The 26121-nt window shown below is 37.7% G+C and overlaps 1 protein-coding gene across 1 annotated transcript in view; it reads right to left on the reverse strand.

The window, feature by feature from the left end:
- The window catches only part of Olfm3 (olfactomedin 3), a 190660-nt gene that overhangs the window by 32172 nt on the left and 132367 nt on the right, over positions 1–26121 (reverse strand). The window contains exon 2 of the mRNA XM_075981551.1: positions 3433–3579. Within this exon, the coding sequence (XP_075837666.1) occupies positions 3433–3579 (147 nt within the window). The remainder of the gene's footprint in view (positions 1–3432; positions 3580–26121) is intronic.

Raw genomic sequence — 26121 nt, forward strand, 5'->3', positions numbered from 1 at the left:
TACTGCTAGGGGGAGTGAAGCTTATATAGCCACTCTGAAAATCAATCTGGTTGTTTCACAGAAAATTGGGAATTGACCTACCTCAAGACCCAGCTATACCACAGTTGAGCATGTACCCAAATGGTGCTCAATCATTTCACAAGGACACTTGCTCAACTATGTTCACAGAAGCATTATTCACAATAGCCAGAACCTGGAAACAGCCTAAATGCCACTCAAATGAAGAATGGATAAAGAAAATGTGGTACATTTGAACAATAAATTATTATTCAGCTATTTAAAATGACATCATGACATTTGAAGGTAGATGGATAAAACTAGAAAAAAAAAAATGACCCCGATTGAGATAATACAGACCCTGAAAGAGAAGCATGGTATTTACTCATATATATAAGTGGATATTAGCTGTTAAGTAAGGGATTACCATGCCATAATCCTCAGACCCAGAGACGCTAAGTAACAAGGAAGGCACAAAGTGGATCTCTTGAAGATAGAGAAATAATAGAGATTTCATGGGTGGATTGGGGTAAGGTGGAAATGAAAACTTGTGGGGTTGGGTTGGAGGTGGATGATGGAGAACCTACTGAAAGAGATGACTGGAACGGGGGGTCATTTGGGATTTGGGTAAAAATGTGGTGCAAAGGTGCTGTAGGAAGTCCTCCAGCCAGTAGTTACCCACCCACTGGGGCGGGGGTAATGCCAATGTAGAGCATGCACCGGCTCTCTTTTCTGGCTGCAGGATTCGGTTTCTGATCTTCATTCCAGCAGAGGATTCTGATTTGTGAGGCTACCCCTAAATAAATAACCGTCTATTTCTCAGTTCTGAGCTAATGTGGAATTTCTTTTAAGCGTCTTTCTTCACAAAGGAAACTCCCCGGTAGCTACAAGAATCACCACAGCTAAGAATTCTAACAACGGTGGGTGCTTATTCTGAAATGACCATTTCCTCTGACCTGCCTGGACTTTCAGTAGAGGAACTGGGAGGCTGAACCAGCTACACAACCTTTGACCTTCAGTCTGTCCCGCCTGTGGGTGTACCAGAGGGTAAGGTTGGCATGGAGATCGTGGGAGTGATCAAAGACTAGTCCAGCCTTAGACTCATACCATCTAAGATAAACCCACTCTGAACACTGTTTGGAGGGCTAGGACCCAGAGACTGGATGTCCCAGGGACTTAGGATAGAGCCAAATGCTATTGGAGAAAAAATGTCAACAAGTTGATGCCTAATGATATTCTGCTATACTCATAGAATGTTGAAAAACCTAATTGTCATGAGAGACCTTCTGATGGAAATGGATGCAGAGATCCACAGCTCAGCATTGGCTGAAGGGAGGGAGGAAGGATTGGACAAGCTGTGGGTCAAGGACGTTACAAGGGAACACACAGAAACAACCAATAGGAGCTTAGAGAGATTGAATTCACAGCCAGGGAGCCTGAGTGGGAATGACTTAGCCCCTCTACATATGTGCGACAGTTGTGTAGCCTGGTTTATTTGTGGGACTCCCAGTAGTGGGAGTTAGGGGCTATCCCCAATGCTTTGGCTGGCTTTTGGGACCCTTTTCCTCTTACTGGGTTGCCTTTTCCTGCGTTAATAAAAGGGGAGGAGCTTATCCCTTAGGCAACTTGATTTGGAATGCTTTGTTGACACCAATGGAAGGCCTGCCCCTTTCTGAACACAAACAGAGGAGGGGTGGGTGGGGGATAGGTTAGGCAAGGGAATGGAGGGGGAGGAGGGACTGGAAACTCCTGTTGGAATGTAAAATAAATGGGTACATTAATTAATAAAAATAATCCTAAAGCAAAAACAGTAAAAATGGAAACAATAATTTCATTCTATCTCTTACAGGCATTTGTGTTCCAGCATATAGAATGATCTACTTCCCAGCAGTCACATTTTATTGAAATTTTAAGTGGCTCTTGAAGCAATAATGTGTGTGGTTTTGTTTATGTAATGCTGTACTGATTGATACTAACACAATATGAAGTTATACTATCTAACGAAATCTTGTGCACTTTATGTAGAAGTAAAATGGCTGGGCAGAATATCAGTAATCTGAGTAGAAATACAATTTTATAGAAGAGGAAAAAAATGTATTTAAAAGGTTAAACCATCTTCTACCAAAATTAATTTCCCTGGTAACTAAGCAGTATATTTGAATTCTTAAAAAAGATAATCAAGACTAGAAATCAATGCCACTAAAATAATCATAATATGCTTATAATAATTTCTAACAGTCAGAGATTTTAATAAAAATGGCACCTACTCTTGTTGAGGGCAGGGAGAATGGAATCTCACGATAAAAGGAGGCTTGATAAAAGAGACATGATAATGATAGCTCCAAGGAGAGGGAAAAGAGAAACAGACTAAGTTTTATATAAAAGCAGGAAAGCCAGCTTTTTAAAATCTTGTTTAAAATCAAAGAATTTCTAAATGATGCTCCCAGAGGAAACTTTATGACAGATAAAAGAAAGTTGGGGTAGCTTGGCTTGAGATTGTGAATGTTTGTTTATATTATCAAGCTAAGTGCTTACATTTTCCCCAGCTATCTCAATCTCATGTGAAAACTTCCAATTTAGTGTCTGGGGTGTGCGTGTAATCATGAAAATGATACGACACCGAGTGAAGTGGAGAACAAGGTGTCCTCTGTAACACACACTTTTTAATTCATCTCTTTCTTTCCGTGATTCTTAAAATTCAAACATGTTGTCATCCTTGCCTCGCTCTGACCACCCCAGCTGTCCTCCTGTATTCAAGAACCCTGCATCACGCAAGTCTGAATGGGGATGGTTGAAAGAACCATTCATTGGCTTTCCCCCTCCAAAGTACACATAAACAACCTTTCATGAGCTGACTCTCATCTGTAAAAGGGAACAAATCAAGGGCATTCTGCATTTGATTGTTATGGATCCAGTTTAAGTAAATTATGGAGAGAATGCCATTGAATGGAACTGAAGAGCTTAATGTTCAAAGGAATGGTTTAGAAAATGAAGATAAACACTTGGAATTATTCATTATCTGTCTAGATAGCTTGCATTTCATGCCATTATTTTAACTTCCTAGCAAGATGGTTAATAACAGTCTAATGTATGAGCTCAAAGAGATTTGTGTGAGTCTTAGAGCCGAGGCTGAATTCTGAGCATCGGAAGAACACTCCCTGCTTCCTGAACCCTGGAAGAGAGAAACTGACTGGATATTAAGATGTCTTGTAGAGAGCCTGTCTTAAGAAATAAAAAAGATTATGAAAGGTAAGGAAACCACAGATATGGAATGATTCAGCCAGAAACTTGAGACACCCCTTTGAAAGAACAAGAAAGGTTGGTGTTAAAAGAGAGCTAAAACCAGTACAACTACATGATACTCATTAATCAGAGTTGCTGCCTAATAAAGAAAGATTTTAATGAAAATATACAAAGGGGACACAAGTCACGTACCTTCTCCAGCAGCTGGCGGAGCTGCCTGCTTTTGGCATCTCGGGAACAGAGATTTTGTTCTGGAGCCACCACTGTGCAAATGCATCGCCCGTCAGGGTCCTGCGCTGAGCTGTACACTTGCCACCCTTCTTTGGGGCTAATCTGAGTCTAGGGAAGACCAATAGCAAACACAAAACAGACTTTCACTATAGGTAAAGAGAAGACAGATTTGAAGTATCATAAGGAAAACTTTTATTATTATTTTTAAAAGAGGTTTTCTATTTTTCTGGTTCAAATTTTTTTGTTGTTGCTGCTGCTGTTTTGTGAGTGTATGTATGTGTGTATGTAGTTCTAACAGCCTCTGGCGTCCTCAGGATCTCTACACCTTGTGTTTGAGACAGGTTCTCTCACTGGTCTGGAATGCCTCAAAGCTGCCTGGCCAGCCCACCTTAGTGATCTGTTAATCTCAGCTTCTCTGATAGTTGTTTTCTATGTTAGTGCTGAAGATCAAATTCTGGTCATCATGACTGTATAGCAATCGGTTTACCTGCTCAGGTACTTCCCTAGCCTTTGTTTCTTTGAAGTTGGAAGAGAAAAGAAGATAAGCAATTTGTATTGGTAGCAACTTCATTTTGTTTCACCTTCTTACAGGCATCACTAATGAGTTTTGTGGTCTTGGATTCTTCACTATTTACTGTCTGTAGATCTCACGTTACTTTTCATGCCTTGTGCAGTTTGTGATTTGAACTCCCATGTTTAGGCACTGCTACCTTCCACTTCCTCATACCATCCTGGTCTTTCTACATTAGACATGCTACTTTTTCTTCACAGGAGGAATGTAATTGACAGTAATACTTTCCTGATCATTATGCATGTCTGATATTCTGAAATAAAGCCCCCAGTTATCTTCTGAAAAACCTACATCTTACACTCTTAATCCCTGGACTCCTGGCTTAAAAAGTAGCAACTCAGTTCTGTTACAATCTGCTTCCTGTTTACACTGACAGTTTTACCTCTTGGACTCTCCAAACTATAGCAAAGTTGGTTTCTAGTGCCTGGTATATTCATCTTTTCATCAGACATTGAATGTTCATATAGTACTGCCATTCATACTACAATTGGCTTATTCTGTATAAAAATGTGAAATTTTCCTATCTTTCATACACACACACACACACACACACACACATAATCAAGGGCAAAGATTGCCATCCTTCGATTTTTCTCACTATTGTCTTCTTTTTCAAGACAAACCTCTGTTGATTTTCAAATAATATACACAGAAGACACATTTCTTCATTCTATGCTAGTGGAAAACTCTTTCCATGACTAGACTTGAAGCTGCATAACCTGGAGATGTCTCTGTTAACAATATTGGGTGTTTCAATTTTCTACCGTAATTCTTACTCTATTGCAGAAGAGAAGTTTTGAGAATGGCTCGGTGCACTTTCCAGGCATCCATTGTCCTGTTGCTCAGAGCATTTATGTTTCTTCTCTCATTGAGCTTTTCTTTGAGTATTTCCTGAACTGAAGAACAATGATGCCTTCGTGGATTCCAGCAGTTCGCCTCCACTGACTTAATGACACAACCATTAAACGAATCAACAAAGGAGCAGGAAGTGCTACCACTGTTATTGTTTTTCACAGAATGGGGTGAAGATGCCAAGTCTAATGCCCTAACAATTCCTGCCATAGACCATGTCATCTCATACAAAAAGCCAATCCACAGGGTGCCTTGTTAACCTATATTGGAAGAAGAGTAAACTATAAACTCAGAAAGCCCATAAAGATATCATGAGCCTTGTCTTCACCTTTTAATGAAAAGAATATGCCAACAGACCTGTCTTTTAGTCTCTTCATAGTTAACTGATTTTTTTTTTATTTTTGGTTTTTCGAGACAGGGTTTCTCTGTGGTTTTGGAGCCTGTCCTGGAACTAGCTCTTGTAGACCAGGCTGGTCTCGAACTCACAGAGATCCGCCTGCCTCTGCCTCCCAAGTACTGGGATTAAAGGTGTGCGCCACCACCGCCCGGTTTAACTGATTTTTTTAAAAGATAATTCCTATACTATTTTTTATTCCTGAGTAGATTGACTTCTTAATACAACCTCTCTTTTTATATATTACCAATCTTTTCTAGCTCTTGTTCCTGAAATCCAGTTAAAGAAAAAGAAGATGCTCTTAGAAAAATATATTGCTAAAATTAAGTTTTTTTAACTTAGAAAAATATATTGCTAAAATTAAGTAATATATTAACTAGAAGTAGGTTATCGGTTTTAGTTATAAAAGAAACATTCAAAGATGGTCCATAGGATGAAAATAGAAATGACTTAGTGAAGTAGTTTTATCATTTAACTGAAGGCTTAAGCTGAGCAATGGCTTGGGGTTAATTTCTCTGGACAAAGGCCTTTTGGGCTTCTTGTAACGTTGATCACAAATCTGAAATAAGCCAGAAAATTAAAGCATGGCTCCAGAATAAACTCAGCTTTTGGACAAATGAGCAGGACCATCCAATTATCATATTAAAATATTTTAACAGCAGTGCAAACAGTGATTATTAAGGCTGTCAGCATTTATATCGATGTCATTGGCTGTGTCTCTGCCTACAGTGCAGCTTGTCACACAGGGTCATGTGGTGGTCATTCTCTGTTGTTGACATAAATGGGAAGGGTGAGCAGAGTTTGGTTTTCATTTAGTGTTTCTTGGAACCTCCTGCTTAACAGCAGTAAAGACACAAGTCATATTAATACCTTCAATTGTCTTCTTCTAAGAATCACTGAAGAGCCATGCCCTTCTGGACTGCAGTACTTTGAATGATCTGAAGTATAAAAATTTCACCTTTGTGTTAAGAAAACCAAAGTGCCTAGGACTTCTATAGGTTTTGATGCAAACCCCTGTATTTGGGACAGTGACAAACAGAGACACTTTGTAAGTATTTCTAGCCCTCTCTTTTAGGGTTCCCAACAAGCAATGAATAGACAACCAAAATAATACCAACTGTGATCTCAGGGGGAAGGACATATTTAGATATTTTTGGATACCCAGGACAAAAGGCCTGCTCCAATTCTGACTTATAATAACAATTATTCAAATGTCAGTAAAACTCGTGTACCAGGAAGATCAAGCATTTGTGGATCTCTAGCTGCTCTGGGGAGAATTGTGTAACTTATTGTCCCTTAATATCTTGATATTTTTGAGGTCTCGCTGATACCATTCTGATCAACCTCAGAACAAATAGAAGTTTTTCCATAGACATACCGGGAATAATCAATAAAATTAGGGCATGAGCATGCACAGTCTGATCACAGAACATGAAGCTTTAGCACCGTATTGAACTCTCAATTATTTCAGTTTCCCTTAATACAAGATGCTGCTACCCCAAGGCAGCATCTATCTGTACTATGGTGGAGCACAGTGGTTGGACCTGGAAAGTGAATACAGTTGATCATGAATGGCCCACAGCACCCACACAGAGCAACCTTTACTGATGCAGCTTTCTTTGAACTTTTTGTGTTAATTAGAAGAACTAAATGAACTATTTAGCAGTTTTTAATATTACAACGCTCATGAATATTTAAGGATGCACTAAATAAGAGAATTAAAACAATCATTTAACAGTTGGATGTGGTCTGAGTTCTTTGATTGTAGTTTAATTGCAGATCTATGCTTTAGAAACATAAAGATACCACCTGAGAATTCTCCTGAACCACGGAGATTTGTGTTAGAAAAGATCTATCCTGAGAAGCAGGAAAAGAAGATCAAAATACATTGCATTTCAGTAGGGTTTCCTTATAGAATCCCTTCTCTTGTAATTGCATTCATTTCTTTGAAACCAATTGCCCATAGAAACAGTGTTTTAGTTTACAAGGAAGCCACAAGTAAAGAACATAGAGCATTTTTTTCCAAGTCACCATTTAGTACAAAAGTGTACGCTTTCGGCAACTTCCAACCCAGAGTTCTCTACGTTCATACTCTACAAAGAGACCATCTATTTTCCTGTACTGGCAGTCCAATGCAGGACTGTAGAGGAAACATATCCCCCAGCAGCTGATTCTCAGCAGGCAAGGGCATTACCTTTTGTGGAAATGTGATCACCGTGACCCCAGAGAAGCAGCAAGGTAAGGGCAAATACACTACTCCCACAAAAGGGACTGCAGTCATTCCCAGGGCCCAGGCAACATAGAAGACCAAGAGAAGAATCCTACACCTTTGAATAAAAGTAAGTTGGCTGGTTGAATATTGATAGATTTTGCTTCTCATGTTCAGTTTGTAGGTATTTCACACACACACACACACAAAAAATACCAAGGAAGAAAGAAATGAGGGATCAAAATACAAAAAGTGGGGTCTGACATGGGAGATAAGTGGGAGCCCATGTGTGACTCAGTTTCCATCTGGAGTAATTTCTGATTTAATGATTCAAAAGAAGTCATTTGAGTTCAATCATGCCTGCTCTGCTTTTTCCTATAACCTTGAGGGTTATGAGAGACTTCTGATTTAGCCGGTGAGAAAAGAACACTGTATATAGCAGACAGTATACTTCTGAAGACAAACCTTAGGAACATCAGGGCAGAAAGTAAGGGTGCTTCCGGGCAGCAAATACATGTTGGAAAGGAGGCTGCTCAGTCGAGGACAGGAATGTTATTGGGGTTAGATACTGACTGATCGTCTGTGCTGTGCTTTGTTCTGCTTTTGTATAAGAAAACTCTAAAGTAAACTCGGGGCTGATTGGCTGCTTCAGCATGACCAGACAGACCTCCTGATTCTATCCTGTCTTCTGTTTCTTCTGACTTTTCTTTGACCTCGAGGATCCCCTATCCAGGAACTCTAGCTGACCTAGTAGGCGTGAGCTCCTATAGAGATGTAAAGTAGAAAAACATCCCTCCATCAAAACCTAGATTTCAAAATGATGCTATCTGAATGATGAAAACTCCCACAAAAGTCTTATCTAAGGATGCATCTGGTTCCAGATAGTGAGGTGAGGAGGAGCATATTAATCGTTTTGGTTGAAAAGAAAGGGAAAATGTGAGGGCAAGAATTAAAAAGAGGTTGAGAGATCACGCTGGAAGCTATGCTGTGGAGAATGTGTTAATAAAGATGTCACTCAGTGGAAGATTTCTTGCTATTATAAGAATCTTTGGGACTGAAATAATAAGTATTCTTCATTCAAGGAAACCTCCAGGCTTTAAGGTGGGAAACAAAACCTTTATCCATGAAAATAAAACCAACAATAGAAACAGCAAAAATATCAGTTTTAGGGTGGTCGACTCTGTCTCTGTTGCTTGTAAATCCCGATGAGTTGAGAGTTGGGAAGGTCCATACAAGTTTTATTTCATTACTTCCTTTCTATCCAGTGAAATTTCATGCAGATGTCTTTGTGCTTCTGTTTGTCCTCTGCATGATAAGAACTCAAGTGTTTGAAGTGCAGCCCTCCCACTGTGGGAAACTGGAGCTTAGGACTTGAAATTTTCTCTCTTTGGAAATGTTCCCATTTGTCTCTACTTGCTTCAGACAGTCAAATAAGAATAACTCTACTCCCATTCTTTGGATGATGCTTCTATGAAAAGACAATGACCATATTTTCTGTTACTCTCATGATCTGCTGTTTTGAGCTTTCAATCATCTTCCATTAATTTGTTTTATTTGTCCCATCACATAACAGATGTCATATTTTGGAAGCTTGAAAAGTCAGATAAAAAATAAAAAAGGTGGTGTGACGAATAGTAACATGTACATGGCTCTGGGCTCCTTCCTTACCACCCCAAAATGAACAAACCCCAAACACCCCCTTATCAACAATAGCTGATAAAACTACACATTATCATTCTAAATATAAAACCACATTTGTTATTTTAGGGTAAGCTCCTTGGAGGATTACTGGCGCTGTATTTCATAGTATTCTAGAACTTTAAGCTGACAATGTATCAGAGTAGTTGCCTATGAGGAGAAGCCAGATAGATGTCTGAAACTGTAGCATAACAAACAAACGACTTATGCCCATAGGTCCCTTCAAGGCCCCTTCCTCACACAGCAGTAGGGCTGGCTGTTTGAGAACAGTATCTGCTGAACACTCTCTGCTTTTTTAATTGCTCTTTTCCAGGTTATTCTTGGTAAAGTTTCCACAAGGAGAGGGATTCTTTTTTCAGAAGCTCAGCATCCAGGGGAAGTGACTTTTCATCAGAGAGATGTGCCAGAGGGGGCCTGAGCCTTCAGAGACCTGAGGCAGACTCACCCAGCTTCTCCAAAGGCCATGGATCCACTCCAGTGTGAAGAAAAATATCTCAAGCAAGAAAATTAAGAGTGGTATTACTATTTAAAGAAAAACAAGAGGGACTTCATGACTTAAAGAGCTGTATTTAATTGGTTATATTTAATTAGTTCCTGGTAGGCAAAATCCTGTGAACTGGAAACCTCCCTGAACTCTTGAAACAATCACACACTTCCTACTTTGTAGGCACCTGCTCAAGCCCATTTAATTGTCTCCTAACATTTCAAACTCATACTTTCTTGCTTCATTTTCAGGTCATTTGAAACCATTGTCTTTTTTTTTTTAAGAGAAACTGTGATAATATTTACAAAGCTCTGCATTTTGTTTTGTTTCTTCTGTTATAATGACGTGCAATCATGAACCACAGTTGAGACTTATGTATGTGTGGGTGTGTGCATGTGTATGTGTGTGATTTCTACAAAGTTGCAGGTTAATCTCATTCATGTTGATTAACATAGAGGCAGAACACAGAAGGGTAAGACTGATAAGACAGCTGACCCACAACATTTAGCTGTGCGTACTGTACCGAAGAAGTGTATCTCCTTCATCTAATGAATTATCTTGAGAGAAAGCTATGTGAAAACAGAAGTAGTTATCTCTTCTGGAATTATTTGAAAGTGATAGGGGGGGAACTTCCTGGTCAGAAAATCCCTTTACCTCTCCCTCGATGTCTATAATGCCGTTTAGGAGTTTCTTTTCTTCTTTATTGCAATAACTTTAAGAATGGTAGATATAAAGTTGTTCTACTTAGCTTTTTTTCTTACTCTGTGAGGTCAAGGAGATGAGTAAACATACTTTAAATTGTGAGGATGTAGGTGTGCAGGAAAGAGATAAACAGAGAAAAGTCTAGGAATATGAGAAACAGTTTGAGCAAGGCAGTGTGAACTCTATAGACACTTGAAGCCGTGAAGGCTAAGGACTAGCAGGTGAGATCCCGGAGACACGTTACACTGGGCAGAAGTGTGGTCTTATGGTTTGGTTCTATATGGTTACTATAGAAATCCCATTGGGTTTGTGCATACTTTGAGTCAGCTGTCCCATTGTAGAGTGTGGATGGTTGATTATCTCATTCAGAACTCAGATTAAAATCCAGAGCTCTAGGTTTCTGTACAGTGTCTTCACTGGGGCAAGGGTTTGATTGTGTGGGAAGCAAGCAGATGGTAGAAGCCCAGCAAGTGTTTCCTCCTGCCAGAGATTTGAACTATAACCTCTTTCACACATTGCATTTCCTTTCCAGTTTTAATTGAAAAAAATATTCTGCACATATTGTCTAAGAATTGATTTACAGTGTAAAGAAGTGAGTGAATAAATAAATAAACAATATTGTGAACACAGCCAGGCCAGGTAGGTGCAAAGTTCTGATATAACCTCCCCGCATCAACATTTTTTATTTCTCTAAAGATGTACTGATTCCCTCCATTCTCTATCATGGAGATTCTAAGGTACGAACAATCAGCTTGAATAATTAAGCAATAGACATTAGCTCTCACTAAAGAATCAAATAAGATGAAATAGGTTTATAATCTAATATTTCTTCATTTCAGAAAATATTAGAATACCATTTACTGATGTGTGAAGATGAGCCATATGAGACATTTAGAATTCTATACACTTTTCTGTTTGCTTTTGTTTGCCATGGAGGAACAGACAAAGAACTGATATACTTGGATGTACCCACATTTACAACAATAATTCATATTTGATAGACAAATTCTCAACCAGTCATCATTCACTTTAAACTTAAGAGCATATTTACAATTCTTAAAGAGAAAAGTATGACTCTTGGAAATTTGATTCTCTTCATTTAATAACAGTAGAAAACATATAAGTTGGTGCCTATACATACAAAAGAGTCTATACCCCATAGTTAATATGTCAAATTTGATATATAACTCACTATAAGATGTTAACAATCATCTTTCTAAGAGAGCTAATTAGACAACTGTGTTTTTTTAAAATAGAAAACCTTGAACTTTGGAAACAGTTGGCTCAGTAATTATTAAATAACTAAAAATTTTGTTGTATAAATGTGCATTAACTACATATTCTGTCTGTATGGCTGTAAATCTTGACAACTCTGCTGCTAGGCCTTGCTAGGCAGGTTATGGAGAGACTCCACCCAAAAGGAGCTAAAGTGCCATGAAGGACTCTCGAGAAGTAAGATGGGGAAGGTAGGTCATTTCTGAATCTCATGGACTTTGCTGGTGTTTGCCACACTGGGATAAACTGGCAAATTATGTAATTCAGTCAGAGTATACGGTTAATTGTTCATTGATTGATAAGTTATTATTAGAAGCTACAAACAATACTTATAATGGAGGGCTTCTCTCTTTGGCATGTTCCACTACAATGATGTACAAGATAGAAACTTCAAATATTACATTTTTTTGATAGCAGGACAATTTTTAGAATATGTCTTTTATTTGAAAATTTACATTTTCATCTGTAAAACTACTAATTTATATTTTTCTTAAAATATTTAAGACTATGGTTAAACACACCTAATTTCAAAATACTAGAGAAAGCTTTACTAAAATATGTTAAGGATTAAGACTTATTAATTTTATATAGATGAAGACTATATAAGATGGATTTATGCCAGGAAATTTCTGTATGGAATACTAAATAATACAGAAAGAAGAAGTTTTTATTGGGTTTGTTTTCTGTGGTTCACAGTCTTTAGTTGTTTAAAATATCTCTTTGGCCAGCGTTAATTTGCTGAGGTCGTTTTATAATTCATTTATGCTTAAAAGGTGTTGACTTCTCTGCCTGAATTAATTAGAAATTGTCATAGGCATTGCATTCCAAAAGAAGAGCCTGTTGTGGTAAAAACAGATTAAGAAGAATATTCTCTATAGTTTATTCTGTAGGAAAATTTACAAAGGTTTCAGACAGCACACCAAATAAAATAGTTAGAACCAAAGCATAGTAAGGAATCCTTCCAGATCTCGTTAATTTGGTTAAAACATAAAATTCCTAAGAATTTAATAAGACCAGCCTTCTTTTTTTTTATATATATATAGCTAATTCCGTAGCAATCCCCTCTCCCTTGTTTCTTGGTATAACTTTAAAGTCTTCATAAATATCCATAGAGTAGAGTTATCACACAGATATTCTACCTTTGAAGTCCACCAATGAAGAGAGCAGCAGACTCCCAGTCTTTGAAATTTACAACGCCCACTATTTTAATACACCCCACGTCCCAAGACGGCCAAACCCAAGAGAGTGACTTACTAAGGTATCTGGAGCCGACAGCCTCGTGGTGTTCAGTCCTACCAGGGATGGGAGAGTTTGGGACATCCAGTTTGAGATCATTGCCATGGTGCTGAGCACAGCGCCAAGCTTCAGCAGTGGAGCACTCATTGCTGTGGAGCTAATGAGTTTTCATAGTGACTGATTAGGAGCCCGGAGCCTGGCTGGCAGCGGGAGGCGTGACTGCAGCCAGCCACATCTACAGCATGAAAGGAGATCAACAGCCCAGCTCTAATCACCAGGCAGATCTGAAACCTCCTTCCCCCACCCTCATGGCAAGTGCCTTGCCTTCCTTTTCCACCTTTCTAGGACACTTTGCAAGACAAACAAAATATTCTTGCTAGGGTTTGGTTCCTCCTAATGCTCAGAGCAGAGAGAGGTTGGAGGACAGGAGAAGGTGAGCTTTTCCAGCCCCACTGCACTGATTCTGTGAACAAAGTCGTCTCCTCTGGGTTTTGTGTATAATCAGTTTTTCTTTATCATTCATAGCAAAGTTGAAAGCCTCTAAATGGGGTTCTGCCAAAGTGCACATTTCAAACGCCAAACTTAATTTATACAGATTTCTCTGGGCAAGACCAGAGTGCCTTCAGAGGGGCATGAAAAAAGTCTGAGTAATTTCCAAGATGATCATGCAGAGCGAACAGGAGATCACTTGTTCAAACAGCAGCCCAAAATGAATGTCCTCACTTTAAAACCACAGGCAAAGATTAGCAGCTACTGTGGGTGTGAATGTCGCCCCTAGGCACCTTACACCCTCACACCCCAACAGACAGAAGAGTCATCCTTCAGGGGAAACTTGTGTTGCTGGCATTCTTTATTTCTAGTTTAGCCATTGAGAGCCCACGCTTTCCACTCTCCTTTGGAGCTTCTCGGTCCTTCTTCAGACCTCATTAGCTTTATTTTCACTTTGTGAAGTCGCACAGAACAGTGCGTGAAAACCGTGACCCGCAAGAATGTGTGATCTATTAAAAATGGGTGCAGGAATTGTGAGAATCTGCTTGTTGTTCCCTACTTGTCAGCAGCGAGTCAGACTGGTGACATAAACTTCTTTAGTTTTAGTGTTTCCTATAAAATGCATCCTTTCAGGCTGAGGCCCTCTCCAGCTCTGAAATTCAAATAGTATGTGGAGTTTTGTGATATTCTTTCTGTAGATATGATAAACAGGTTACATCTCAATCTCAGGTTCTGGGTGGGACAAATTAGAAACCACTGCATTCTTTTGATCCGTTTATGCATTTTAAAATAAAAATGAAAAAGTACATTAGAGAAAATAGGGAGGAACTAAGATAAAATGGAAAGAATTGAGTCAGAGAAAAGAAAAACATCATTGTTATTCCTTAGGCTAATTCTCTTTGTTGTATGTAATATTTTTAGCTAAATGTGTGTGTGTGTGTGTGTGTGTGGGTGTGGGTGGGTGTGTGTGTGTACGTATTTCAACAGTATTATCAGGACAAACACAATGTTTAATAAAGTTGAAATAGATACTTATTTAAAGCCTGTGTCTGCTTTACCCCCAAGAAACTTTAAAGTGGGGTAGATGCTAAGTCTTGAAATGTTCCTTGAATCTATTAGCTTGGAGTCTAGTTAATATTCCTTTCTCTTTAAAATTTATCCAAATGATTTCCTTTTGCCTTTATGTTTTAAAAATCACACCCAGAAAACCAAGCACTATTTCTTTTTGTCCTTCAAAAACCATGCCATCTGAGAGATCAATAAGGATTAAGCAATCTGTCTATGTACAAAGTAGCAAGAAATAGCAGTCAAGGGAAGCAGTGTGAAATTTTACATTAGTGCTACTGTCTTACAATGTAAGACTACAAAGTAACTCTGGAAATCTAAATGTTTTGAAAATACACCTGGAACTCAACCAGCTTTAATAAAGGAGAGGGTAATTTTAGCAAAGCTTAATATCCACAATTGAAAATTAATACACATGCAATTATGGGATAATTTAAGAAGCAATGTGGCAGATGGTAATTGTACTCATTAATGAACTATCAGTCAACAAAATAATAACATCTTTAGAAGAATATAGGATTGAATATCACAGAAGAATGGGCTCTTATTTGCACATTACAAAGAAAGGGGAAAATAACAAAAGGAACACAAATGGAATGCTCCTTTCAATTTCCCAGAGATGCAAATAAGTGAACCTGCATACTGAGAAACAACAATAGTCCAAGTGTATGATTCAGTCATGTTTATGAACAGTATAAAAGCTGAAATATGTTGTTATTACAAGAGGTTTAATTGCCCACAGTGAAGTAGAAAAGCTCAAATTATAATGATTATTAATTGTAAGAAATTAAAATAACTTCAATTTACAAAGACCTAAATAGTTTGCAGTACTCTCATTACCTATTAAAGTTATTTCCATTTTAAAAGTTAGTTCTAGTTTTTAAATGGAGGCTAGTTTTTTTTTCTGTGTAGAAGTTAGCAACTTGTGTTTAAGAGAAGAAACCCCCTGGTTTTAGAATTTCCACAGCACAGTGTGAGTGATAATGAATATATAGGCAGAACTGCATCAAGAAACAGGAACTGTAGTCAGATCCAAGACTTCAGGACCACCCAAATATATTTAAATTTTATCTAGTATGCAATGCTATGGTTTAAGGCAAAGCCATGATGCCATTACTTTCATGTGGTGAAATACAACTGGCATGTTTAGGATTCAGGGTAGATACGCAGAAGCTGCACAGAGAACAATCAGAATGGGAGACAAGGAAAAGTCACTTAGAGTGATAGTCCCATTGCTTAGGAGAGAGATGGTGAGATACCAGAAGAAGAAACTCTCAGTGGCATTGATAAGGATTTTACTGGATTTGTGGCAGTCCTTAGTTGATGCAACAGATGAGAGATGTGAAGGAAAATTGTCCACCAGCAATCCTAGGTTTGAATGGGAAGATGGGCATGATTCATCAGGATGAGAAATAGAGACAGGATCAAGGCTTTTGGAACAAGATTGAATTTCTTGTCCCACACCCAATGTGAGTCACCTGTGTTACAGAGAATTACAGGACGGCGATGAGTCCACATCTGAATTTCAGGAAAGAGTTAATTATTCAGGTCGTACAACCTGTATATTGTGTGAAGATTGCAGACTTAAAAAAAATGTAATAGTTAGTGAATCACAGTCTTAAAACTACTTGGGGTTTTATTTTGACTTTAATTAAAGATAACCATTAAATTTATTACTTATGCACGTCATTAAAAGTTAACAAACACAATGTTCTCTAGTTCATATAAATAGGAAGTATAATTTCCAGCGCAACCATCTCACAGAAAATACAACCTAACTACAGATTTATTTTCTTTTTATCATCTCATAGCAAATCAATAACTATAAAATCTAGAACCAAAAATTATGGTGCATGGAATGCTGAAATCTATTGACTAATATGTTTATTCATTAGTTTTTCAAATGGTAGCCTGTCTTATTATTTCAGAGAGTGTTTAATGAAAGAACTATATAATAAATAATTAATAAGTAAATCTATTTTAAGGGAAAGACTTATAGCCAATATCATATAACACTGGCATGCTTTATCACTAGAAGCTTTTCCTTTGATTTGTAATGTAAACGTTTAGTATTGCTTTAATTCTCAAAATATGTTTCCTAATTTTGGGACCATTGGGTGCTATTGTGTGTGTGTGTGTGTGTGTGTGTGTGTGTGTGTGTAAGCACGTGCATGCATGCATACATGCTTGCATGAATCTATGTGTGTGTTTCTGGGAACTATAGCCTAAGCAGATATGAAAAGTACATGTTGATTGGCTAAAAAATAAGAACCAAACTAGAATGGACTTGATAAATGACAAGGGATAAGCAAGTTAAATTGGAATATGAAAAGCATCAAATAGAAGACTTAAGATGCAAAGGGCTATGGCATCAGGCCTAGAAGCAGCCCTTTCTTTACTGCAGTACTAAAAGGCACTTTTAGTGCTAGTGAGATGACATTAATCCTCTGAATCTACATATTCAACTCTGTAAAATGGAGAAGGGCTGTGTGGAATGGGAATTCAAAGGACTGGAATAAAGAAGACATTTGCCAGTGTTTGTAACATGTCACGCTTTCAATACATATGCCTGTGGTTTGTATGGAATGATAACATTGGGACTGGCTGAAAAGAGCAGTTGAATGGACAATGCTGTTTAAAGAATCACGGTAATATAACTTCGCAGACTGAGTTGAGCTTTTCAGACACACAGTCATATATTTCAGTCACCATTGTTGAAGAAAACAATACAACTTTCCTGAGCGCCATCAAGTTCCTAATATCTGAGCACCATGTAGAAGAGAAGGACTGAATGTGATTCTTCAAATGCTGAAAATACCAGTTACAAAATAATTCCGTAGAGTTGCATGAGCATCTCCTGTGTCAAAGATACATTCCTGTGCTCCTACATTAAACTGACCTTCCCAATTTCATGAAGTCATTCATTACCTTTCAGTTTACAGTCATAATCTCTCAGCCACTTGCTAAGGTCCAGATTCCTAGGTACCAACAGCAGGTTCTGATTTAGCTGTAGCAAGAGCAAAATAATTTTTATTTCTCACAAGTTCCTGGACAGTGTTGATAGTCCAGTCTTGGACCAGTGTTTGGACCAAGATCTTAAAGGAAACTATTTTAATTCCTCTTTTTCCAAAATCAGTATTTTTTTTGTTCTTAATGGCTCATTCCTAGATACAGACAAGAATTATTTCGCATCTCTTAATTTATATATGAACTTCTTCAGTGAAGGGTAAGCAAACCGACAGCCTATTCAAACTAGACAAGTGCTCTATCACTGAGCTACTTCATGAACATTTAAAAAAAAAATCTAGAGCCTAGTTTTTCTCCAGTAATTTCTTTCTCTCTTATCTTTACTAGTGTATCTTCTGAAGATAACTAATTCCATTCATCATCTTCAATTTCTGTCTTCCTAATCAGATATAATGTTAACATTTTTCTCTTGTTGCATCAACACAATATAGCATGAATTCTACCCATTTCAAGGCTCAGATCCCACATTGCTAATTCTAGACGTCAAATTTCAGACTTCAACTTCCTTGACTTTCATCAATATTACTTTTCTCTCCTTGAAATGATTTCTTCACTTGACTTACAGAATACAGCTCACCTAGTTTTCCTCCAACTTCCTGACCTCTCTTTTTATTGCCTTTGTTGATTCTTCCTCATCTATATGCTAATGACTCCCAAATTCATTTCTTCCTCAAAGACCTCTCCTATCAATTCAGACTTGCATTTCCAATTATCTACTTGACATCTCCACTTTCAGTGTTTAATAGGCATCTTTAATTGAGCATGTTATAAACAAGCTCTTCATATGGCTCCCCAAACCTGAGCAAACAAAACTAAAGGAACAACAATAACAACAAAAACACTTTCCCAAATAAACAACAATGCTATTCTTATGTATCCATTTCTGTAACCTTTACCATTTTAGTTAGCTGGCATGTCTGTGAACTCATCGTCCACAGTTGTGTAACCAGTGATGAACGACTCATCTTTCAATAGATAGTTCCCCACTTGCGCTCCTGCGCACAGCCCTGGTTAAACCCAGTGAGTCTCAAAGCAACAACACGTGAAAAGGAAAATGAGGACATGATGGGGGAGGAAAGGTGGTTGGTGAATGTGGAATGATGAAAATAGAGGCTGAGGAAAGGAGAATGACCAGAATATGTTAGAAATATGCATGAGATTGCAGAAGACATCAATTAATTTTTCCATTTTCAACTGTAACTATTTCTCCATATATTTCTTGACAGTTTTATTGACAACCTAGTTTCTACCTTCCAAGAACTGGACCTAGAACTGGACCTCTTACACAGCTACCATTCTCCTTAAAATCACATGGTCTCTCATTGGGGTTATTACAAGATCAACTTTGATCTAAAGTCACTCCATTCACTTATTATAATTTATTAATCAAAATAATCCTGTTAAGTTATAATGTGGATGGTATTATTCTGCTAAAACCCAATTAGATTTCTGTTGGAGTTACAGTAAATAGTTTGAACAGGAAAGTTTTATATAAAATATTCTCTTACATCTATTAACTGACATTTTGTTTCTTGCAAGGTTATCTTCTATCTCGTGGTCTTTTCCTTTCTTTTTCTCTGCTGAGATGCATTCTTCCTATTACTGCCTCACCTGCTTTTTGTTTTCTGTACAAAAATTAGCTCCTTATGGCCATACTATCTTCTTATTCCTCCTGATTGCTTGCTTGCTTCACTCTCTTTCTATTTTCTCTCTCTCTGTAGACGCTAGTTAAGTACTATGTATTTCTTCTGATTAATTATTTTCTGTTTTCTCCTCTGTAAACCAGTATCCTTGAGGGCAGAGATACCATCACATTTCTTACATTTTTGGGTAATTCCCAGTGTACTGGAAAGTGTCAGGCATATAGTTCATTCTGAATAAAATATTACTAAATGTGAAAATAGGTTAGTACCTTAGCATTTTGTTTTAAAATGAGATCATTTTAGAATTAATTCACAGTAAAGTCTATCATTACAAAACCAAACCAATATAAAATATTTAAGTATTATACTTTGCATGTGTCTTGTAATGAATAAGGTGTGTTTTGTGTGTTTATGATGGTTAAAGAATCAAACATTAGTTGCAAGTGCTATTTTTTCTTCTTCCAGTTTACAGATTAAGAAAGCAAGCAATTTTGTTTCAATTCAAAAAGTACTAGTCCCAACTCTTGTTCTATTTTCTGCTGATAAGCCTCAAGTTTTTAAAATTTTGGAGGCACACAGGTGTGAGTCTTTTCCACCTTGACTAAAGGTCAGAGAGTTTGAACTTATTTTCAGTCTTTCAAAGTTGTTGACAATAGTTGAAGCTACAAACAAGAAATCTTGACTTAAGATCATAGAGGTGGTTCCACTCCAACCTGACCAAAGGTCAGAACATTCAAGCCTATTCCAGCTCCTTCATTTTAAAATAGGAGGTTTGACATAGGAAGTGGCTGCTTACAGGATACTCAGTTGGGGTATATTTGCTGTATATCCTGACCAAAATATCAAAATACTTTACTCAGGAAATAATGGCTTGATGTCTCTAGTACTGAAGTAAGTAACTATTCTGGTTGTTCTTTGTGTCATGTTAAAACAGTTTTTTTTGCCTTCTTCCACCCCTTTTATATTGGCATATAAAAGTGTATGAAAAATAAACGTGTGTAGATTCAATATTCAGTTTTCACTGAGTTTCTTTCTGTACTAACTTATGTTTCTCTATTTCTTTTGTAACTCTGTGTGTTCTGTTGAACATTTCTCCCATCCAAGTACTAACCAGGCCTGACACTGCTTTGCTTCTGAGATCAGACGAGATGGGGTGCCTTCAGGGTGGTATGGCGGTAGATTGTTGAACATTTCAAACCCTCATTTCCCTACCCTAGAACTTATGAACTTGTCAAGGCTGGACTCTGAAACCAAAGCCATAACTAAGTGTAAGGACAATTTACTCTAAGGCCTTTGACCTTTCAAGTTTCCTCTACCATAGTGAAAATGGAAAAAACTGTGGGTTATTGAAATGGTCAATTATTTGAAAACAAGCAAGCAAGCAAATAAAAGAAATTTATCATCTATATATCTTCCACAATATCATGTATATCTTAAATATGCAAGCTATAATAGTGAAGAGAAATAGAAAAATGAATTGGAAATAGAACTGTGTTTAATCATCTCAGTCTAATTCATATTTGTCATTGAAAACCAGAGGCCACACTTGTTACTAAAAGCCATCTTTAACAACCAACCAGAGGCCACACTTTGCTCCCAGAAAGCCATACCTTGATACCAGTCAAAGGAAATATTTTGCAGCTAGAAGGTCACCCATTGCTCTTCCTTCCTTAAAATTTCAGTGTTGTTTCAATACCACTTTGTAAGGAAAGAATGAATTTAGATGGAAAACATTAGTGTGGATCTTTAGGGAAGGGAATTTGCCTCTTTGCCTTCATCTGTGGAATTGACTGCCGCTCTATAAGCCCAGGGGATCCTCCTCTGGCAGCTGCAGTTGCTACTTCAAAGAAGAACATTGGTGTGTGAGGGAGAAACATATTCTGGTGCTTAAAAATATTATTATGGCTTTGTATACAGAATTAAAAAGTGAGGAAAATATAAATTCAAATTAAGGTAGAAGGAAATGGAAGACAGAATGATGTAACAGAGAGACCCTTGGTTGCCACTTTCTTGCTCTGGGTCTTAGGTTCTTCATTTGGGAGATGAGGACATTTATGTGAATTAAGTCCTTTCCCTAACAGAGTGGCACACTCAAATCTATTTCCAATCTGTGTTCCTATTGTTAAACCTCTCCAGGCACAGTTTCCTCATGTGTAGCTTGAGCTGTCAGGGAGCCTCCAACCCTTTGGAATTTGTGAGAGTAAAATATTCTGTTGAATTAACACACTTACCACAGGGTGATAAGCTATAAATCAAGTTTTTTTTCATAGGCATGCCAAGGAAAACTTTAAGCTGTTTCTTTAGTACAACTTGGAGAAAGAAAGGACATAGGTATCTTTTTTATTTTATTTTTTTATGTGAGATAAAGTATCAAGGGCCATAACATTTATAGAAAATTGTCTATATAAAGATTTATCTTCTAGGTGGGCAGTGCTGGCACGTGTCTTTGATCCCAGCACTTGGTAGAAAAAGGCAGGCAGATCTCTGTGAGTTGGAGCCCAGCAAGGTCTACAAGAGTTAGTTCCAGGACAGGCTCCAAAGCTAAAGAGTACCCCTGTCTTGAAGAAACAAACAAACAAACAAACAAAAAAACACAACCAAAAAACAAAACAAACAAAAAGATTTATCTTTTTAAAGTGTTTGAAATTTTAACTTTGGACATGCATGCAAAATATTCATCTTTTTAGGATGCTCTGTATCTAAGGATATTATTCCAGAAGCTACAGGGAACAAACTCATGGCAAAAGGTTTCCCTTAAAGCCTTCCAATTTAATCCTGCTGGTCACTGTTCTATGTAATCTGCACATGCAACCCCTATGGAATGTGACTACTAATGTAACTAAATTATCAATAAGAAACAAAGCACCAAGGGACAATCAGTCACCTTAAGTAAGTTCACAGAGCAAAGAAATGAAAAGCCAGAATTAGAATGTGTAGTTGCATTCTAAGTAGTAGTGTAATTCTAAGCAGAGAATATGTTCCAAGAAATGTATCTTCTCGACACGACCGAAGTTTAAAGAACAATATTATAACTCATGCTAGATTTAAATTTTTTTGTTTTGAAAATAATTAAAATTATTGGGGAAAAGCACTGTGGTTCAGCTATCACCATTCTCTCAGGTGAGCACAGAAGATATTAAAAGCAGCAACTCTTCTCTTAGTGGATTTATCTTGGAATAACAGGACAGAGCAAAGCTCTCACCAGGGAGACACTGGCTCTCAGGTAAGGATTTAATCTCTGCCTCATTTTCATTGGATTCTAATTTCAAATTTTTCTAATTCACCTAACTCACCAGGGCAGAATCCAGTGTTAAACTATTGCCAAAAGCATATCTGAAAAAAAAAATTGCTTGGGAAGAGAAATCTCAAAGAGCGTGAGAAATTGCCTGGTGATCAGAAAGGGGACTGTTTCAGGGCAAGCGTGAAAGAACAAAATTGGATCTTCGAGTGTGCAATTTTCTGAAAAGTTGTTACAAGTTGTTTCATAAAGCTTATCTCCCTCATGGAGATTTGAAATGTGTGTTTAGTAGGAACCAAAAGTGGACGGTCATAAACAACCCCAAACATGAAAATGAAAAAGGGAATTACATTTGTAACTGCATTTATCAAATTCGCATAAATAGCAGGAGCTCTGCTGAGTTGGTTTTGTGTATTGGCTCCAGTTATAGTGCCTATCATTATTGGCCCTTCATCAATATGTGTAGTCAAGGTGGCTTTGTGATTTGAAACTCTGGGTAGGTAAACACAGTTAAATAAGAATTTCTACAAATCTGAGCTTGGAGTGAGTCAGACATGTCATCTTTGGAAGTATAATGAGACTTGTATAGTTTTGCAAAAGTTCATCAAACTTGTTAAGACCAGGCAGCTATCACAATGCCATACAGATGCAACTGGGTGAGCTTATGTTGGAGTTTCTCTTTGGATTTCCAAGTAACCTGACTCAAAAACAAGTCCCTTTTGTGAATACTCATCTCACAGCATGATGGTGACATAGAGAAGTCAATTGACCAATAACTAATAAGGGGTAACCTTTTTGACAATGGTTGCCTATCTTTATATAAGTTGTTTTAATTTTTTAATGTCTTATTCTTACTACTTTTTAATCTTCAAGTTTTACAGCTTAACTGTGCATTGCTTCCTATTGCCAGAAAACCATTTATAGAACTATGTTTCAGTTTCTGTTAAGGGCACCAATGAATTAAACATGTTAAGCCTTATTTTGGGTCATCAACTTACTATGATGAAAATTATAATATTAACAATATTTATTTTTGTTTTGTCTTTGTGTGTATGTGTGAGCATATGTGAAGGCATGTACTAAAGCACTAGTGAATGGATCAGAAAACAAGTTCAGTTATTTATCTTCCCCTGACACCTTGTTGAGACAATATATCTTCTTTGTCAACACCTACAACTAGAGTTAGCTAGCTTATGATCTTCCAGGATTCTCCTTTTCTTTTTGTTTTTGTTTTTTGTTACTATAGCAATGCTGCACTTGCTGAGATACACTGTTACTTCTGCAACCCTTTTGATAGATTCTGGTGATGCAAACTCTATAGGTTTGCATCCTGGAAGAGGACCCTGTGAGGACGTGGTCCATCCTGTCTCTTTAATGCTTCCTCAATCATCATGAGAAAGAATCTGTTCCATCAAGACCTTCCTGCCATTGTTGTCTTGCACCATTACTAGAGTTCCAAGGGTGTGCACACATTGTCCTTGGGCTGGATTCTCTGAAACTATGAATTGTAACTGCCTTGTATATATCACTACAACACAAAACCAGCTAATTCAAGGAATGATACCTGATAGATTTGCTAGACAAAGATCACTTAGAAGCAACAAAGTAAATATAGATGGATAATCAAAGTGGGAGAATGACAGTCGACCAGTTGGGCAGTGGTGTCAGTGCTTGGGTAGGAATTAAGAGAAAAACAGATGAGGTGTAAGACATGATCTAAGTGGAGTGTTATGAACTTCTTACATCAGACATTACAGCACTGCAGAGGTACCAGAAAGTCTGCTCCCAAACTAAAGAAGAAACAAAACTGAAAACATGGCTGTGGGGAAAATGTGTCTTGACAGTGGTTAAAACAGACTCTTGATAGTGCTCAAAATGAGCAATGCTCTATGTGAAGCATTTAACGTCAGGTCTGAGTTGCAAAGTGGACGCTGGTTTCTGTTTCCTTGGCAACTACAAAGTTAAGATAAATGTTGAATATTGTGTCTGAAAAACCCTTATCTGAAGCTGTGCACCTGGGTTGAAAATTGAGGCTGCTTCTTGGTGTCAAAGTGACTCAAATCCTCCAGGCAAAAGTGGGCTATTCCATTTTTACTGATCCGGTTTCAAAAGGCAAAGTTTCTAATAGTCTGTGATTTTAGAGAACAAAGTACCTTGGTTCTCCATCCTCTGATAAAGTGACAATAGCAGTTATGTAGAGGTTAACCTCATAGGCTTCTTGTACAAACGAGGTGGGGTGAGGCATACAATGTGCTGGGCTCTATACCTATCTCACCGGCAAGCGTTGTTATTGTTCTTATTATCTAGCTGTCCTTTCACTTAAATAAAAGCCCATGAGAAAATTGTTTTATAAGGGGGCACTGCTGAGTCGTTGCATAGTTCAAAGCACAATTTCTAATACCTAACCAGCTAGTAAAGGGTTGGACCTTAGGAACCCCATGCTTTGCACGGTGGTTTAGCTAAAGCTCAACCATTTCTGCTTTTGGTAATAAAGATTCGCTGACCACATTTCACCAGGAATGTTATCTAGTTAGGAGGCTTGGAGTGCAACCTATAATTGTGCCTTTTATGAGCTCCTGGTTTTCACCTGCAACTGAATTTAAGGACACTCCCATACCCAAAGGGGCATGGAGAAACATTATAGGACCCAGCTGCTGTTCCCAAAAGATGAGGAGAAATTTCTATCAGATTGGGGCTTAAAAGCTGGCTATCCAGTAAAGATTTTATGTTATACTGAATGCTCTTTGTGACATCTCTGATACTTTAATTTTCAACTTGAATACTTTTCATGTTAACAAAGCTCAATACTATGCAATTTAATGCTTGGCTATTGGACATTTCCACTCATAAGCATGCCCTTATTGCATTCATCTGCCTCTCTTTGCCCCAACCATTCTTTCTGGTGGACCACCCAGGAGTTACATTTCTCTCTCTCCTATAATCACCCTTTAGGTGTCAAGATATTTAAACGTATCTGTTTCTGTGAAGGAATTCATGATTTTGACTATTTTGACTATTTCTGATGAGATACTTTAAAGTTTTACGCATTCTGGTTATTCTCGTCATACCCATTACCATTAGACATGATTGCAATGCTCAGAACACACTCCGGAGATTCATCTGACCAATCTGATTCAGGTAAGGATACAAGTTCATTAACATGGCGATGCGCATTCACTTCTGTAGGGTTAATAGCAATCCCTACGATTCCAATACACCACTCTCACCTAGGTAATTAGTTCTAATTAACACCGAGGAAACATGCCTCTTCTTTCGGGACAAAGGCTGCCTGTTAATAAAAAGTCCAGCTGCTTTCCGTTATGATAACATATATTTCATGCTTTAGTTGGTTAAAATAGTCTTGTCGCCATGCACAATGACTGAAGATTCTTGATAGTTTTACATCTCATTAAATATTTACTCCACCAGGATTCCCCAAGCAGCAGTTGATGCTCGCAAAGGTCAATGTCTCAGAGAATGGATGTCTGAGCAACTGTTTAAGAAGTGATTGAGACTCTGAAAAGCACAGTTAAGAGATCACCAGCATTGTGTGTGTTATGCTCTCGGGCTGTGGACTCAGTTTCAGATTCAGCACTCTCTTTTTTTTTTTTTTTTGCCTGCTCTGCTGACAGTGTCAAGTATGCTCAGCCTGTTCATACACAATTGACTGACTGGAAAGTGATGCTTGTGTACATAAATTTATGTTTTTCAATGCATAGTTTCCAAATCATTAAAATTTTACACCTATGTAAACATAAGCAGAGTGT

This window comes from Microtus pennsylvanicus, chromosome 7, assembly GCF_037038515.1.
Source record: "Microtus pennsylvanicus isolate mMicPen1 chromosome 7, mMicPen1.hap1, whole genome shotgun sequence".
NCBI classification, from domain to species: domain Eukaryota; kingdom Metazoa; phylum Chordata; class Mammalia; order Rodentia; family Cricetidae; genus Microtus; species Microtus pennsylvanicus.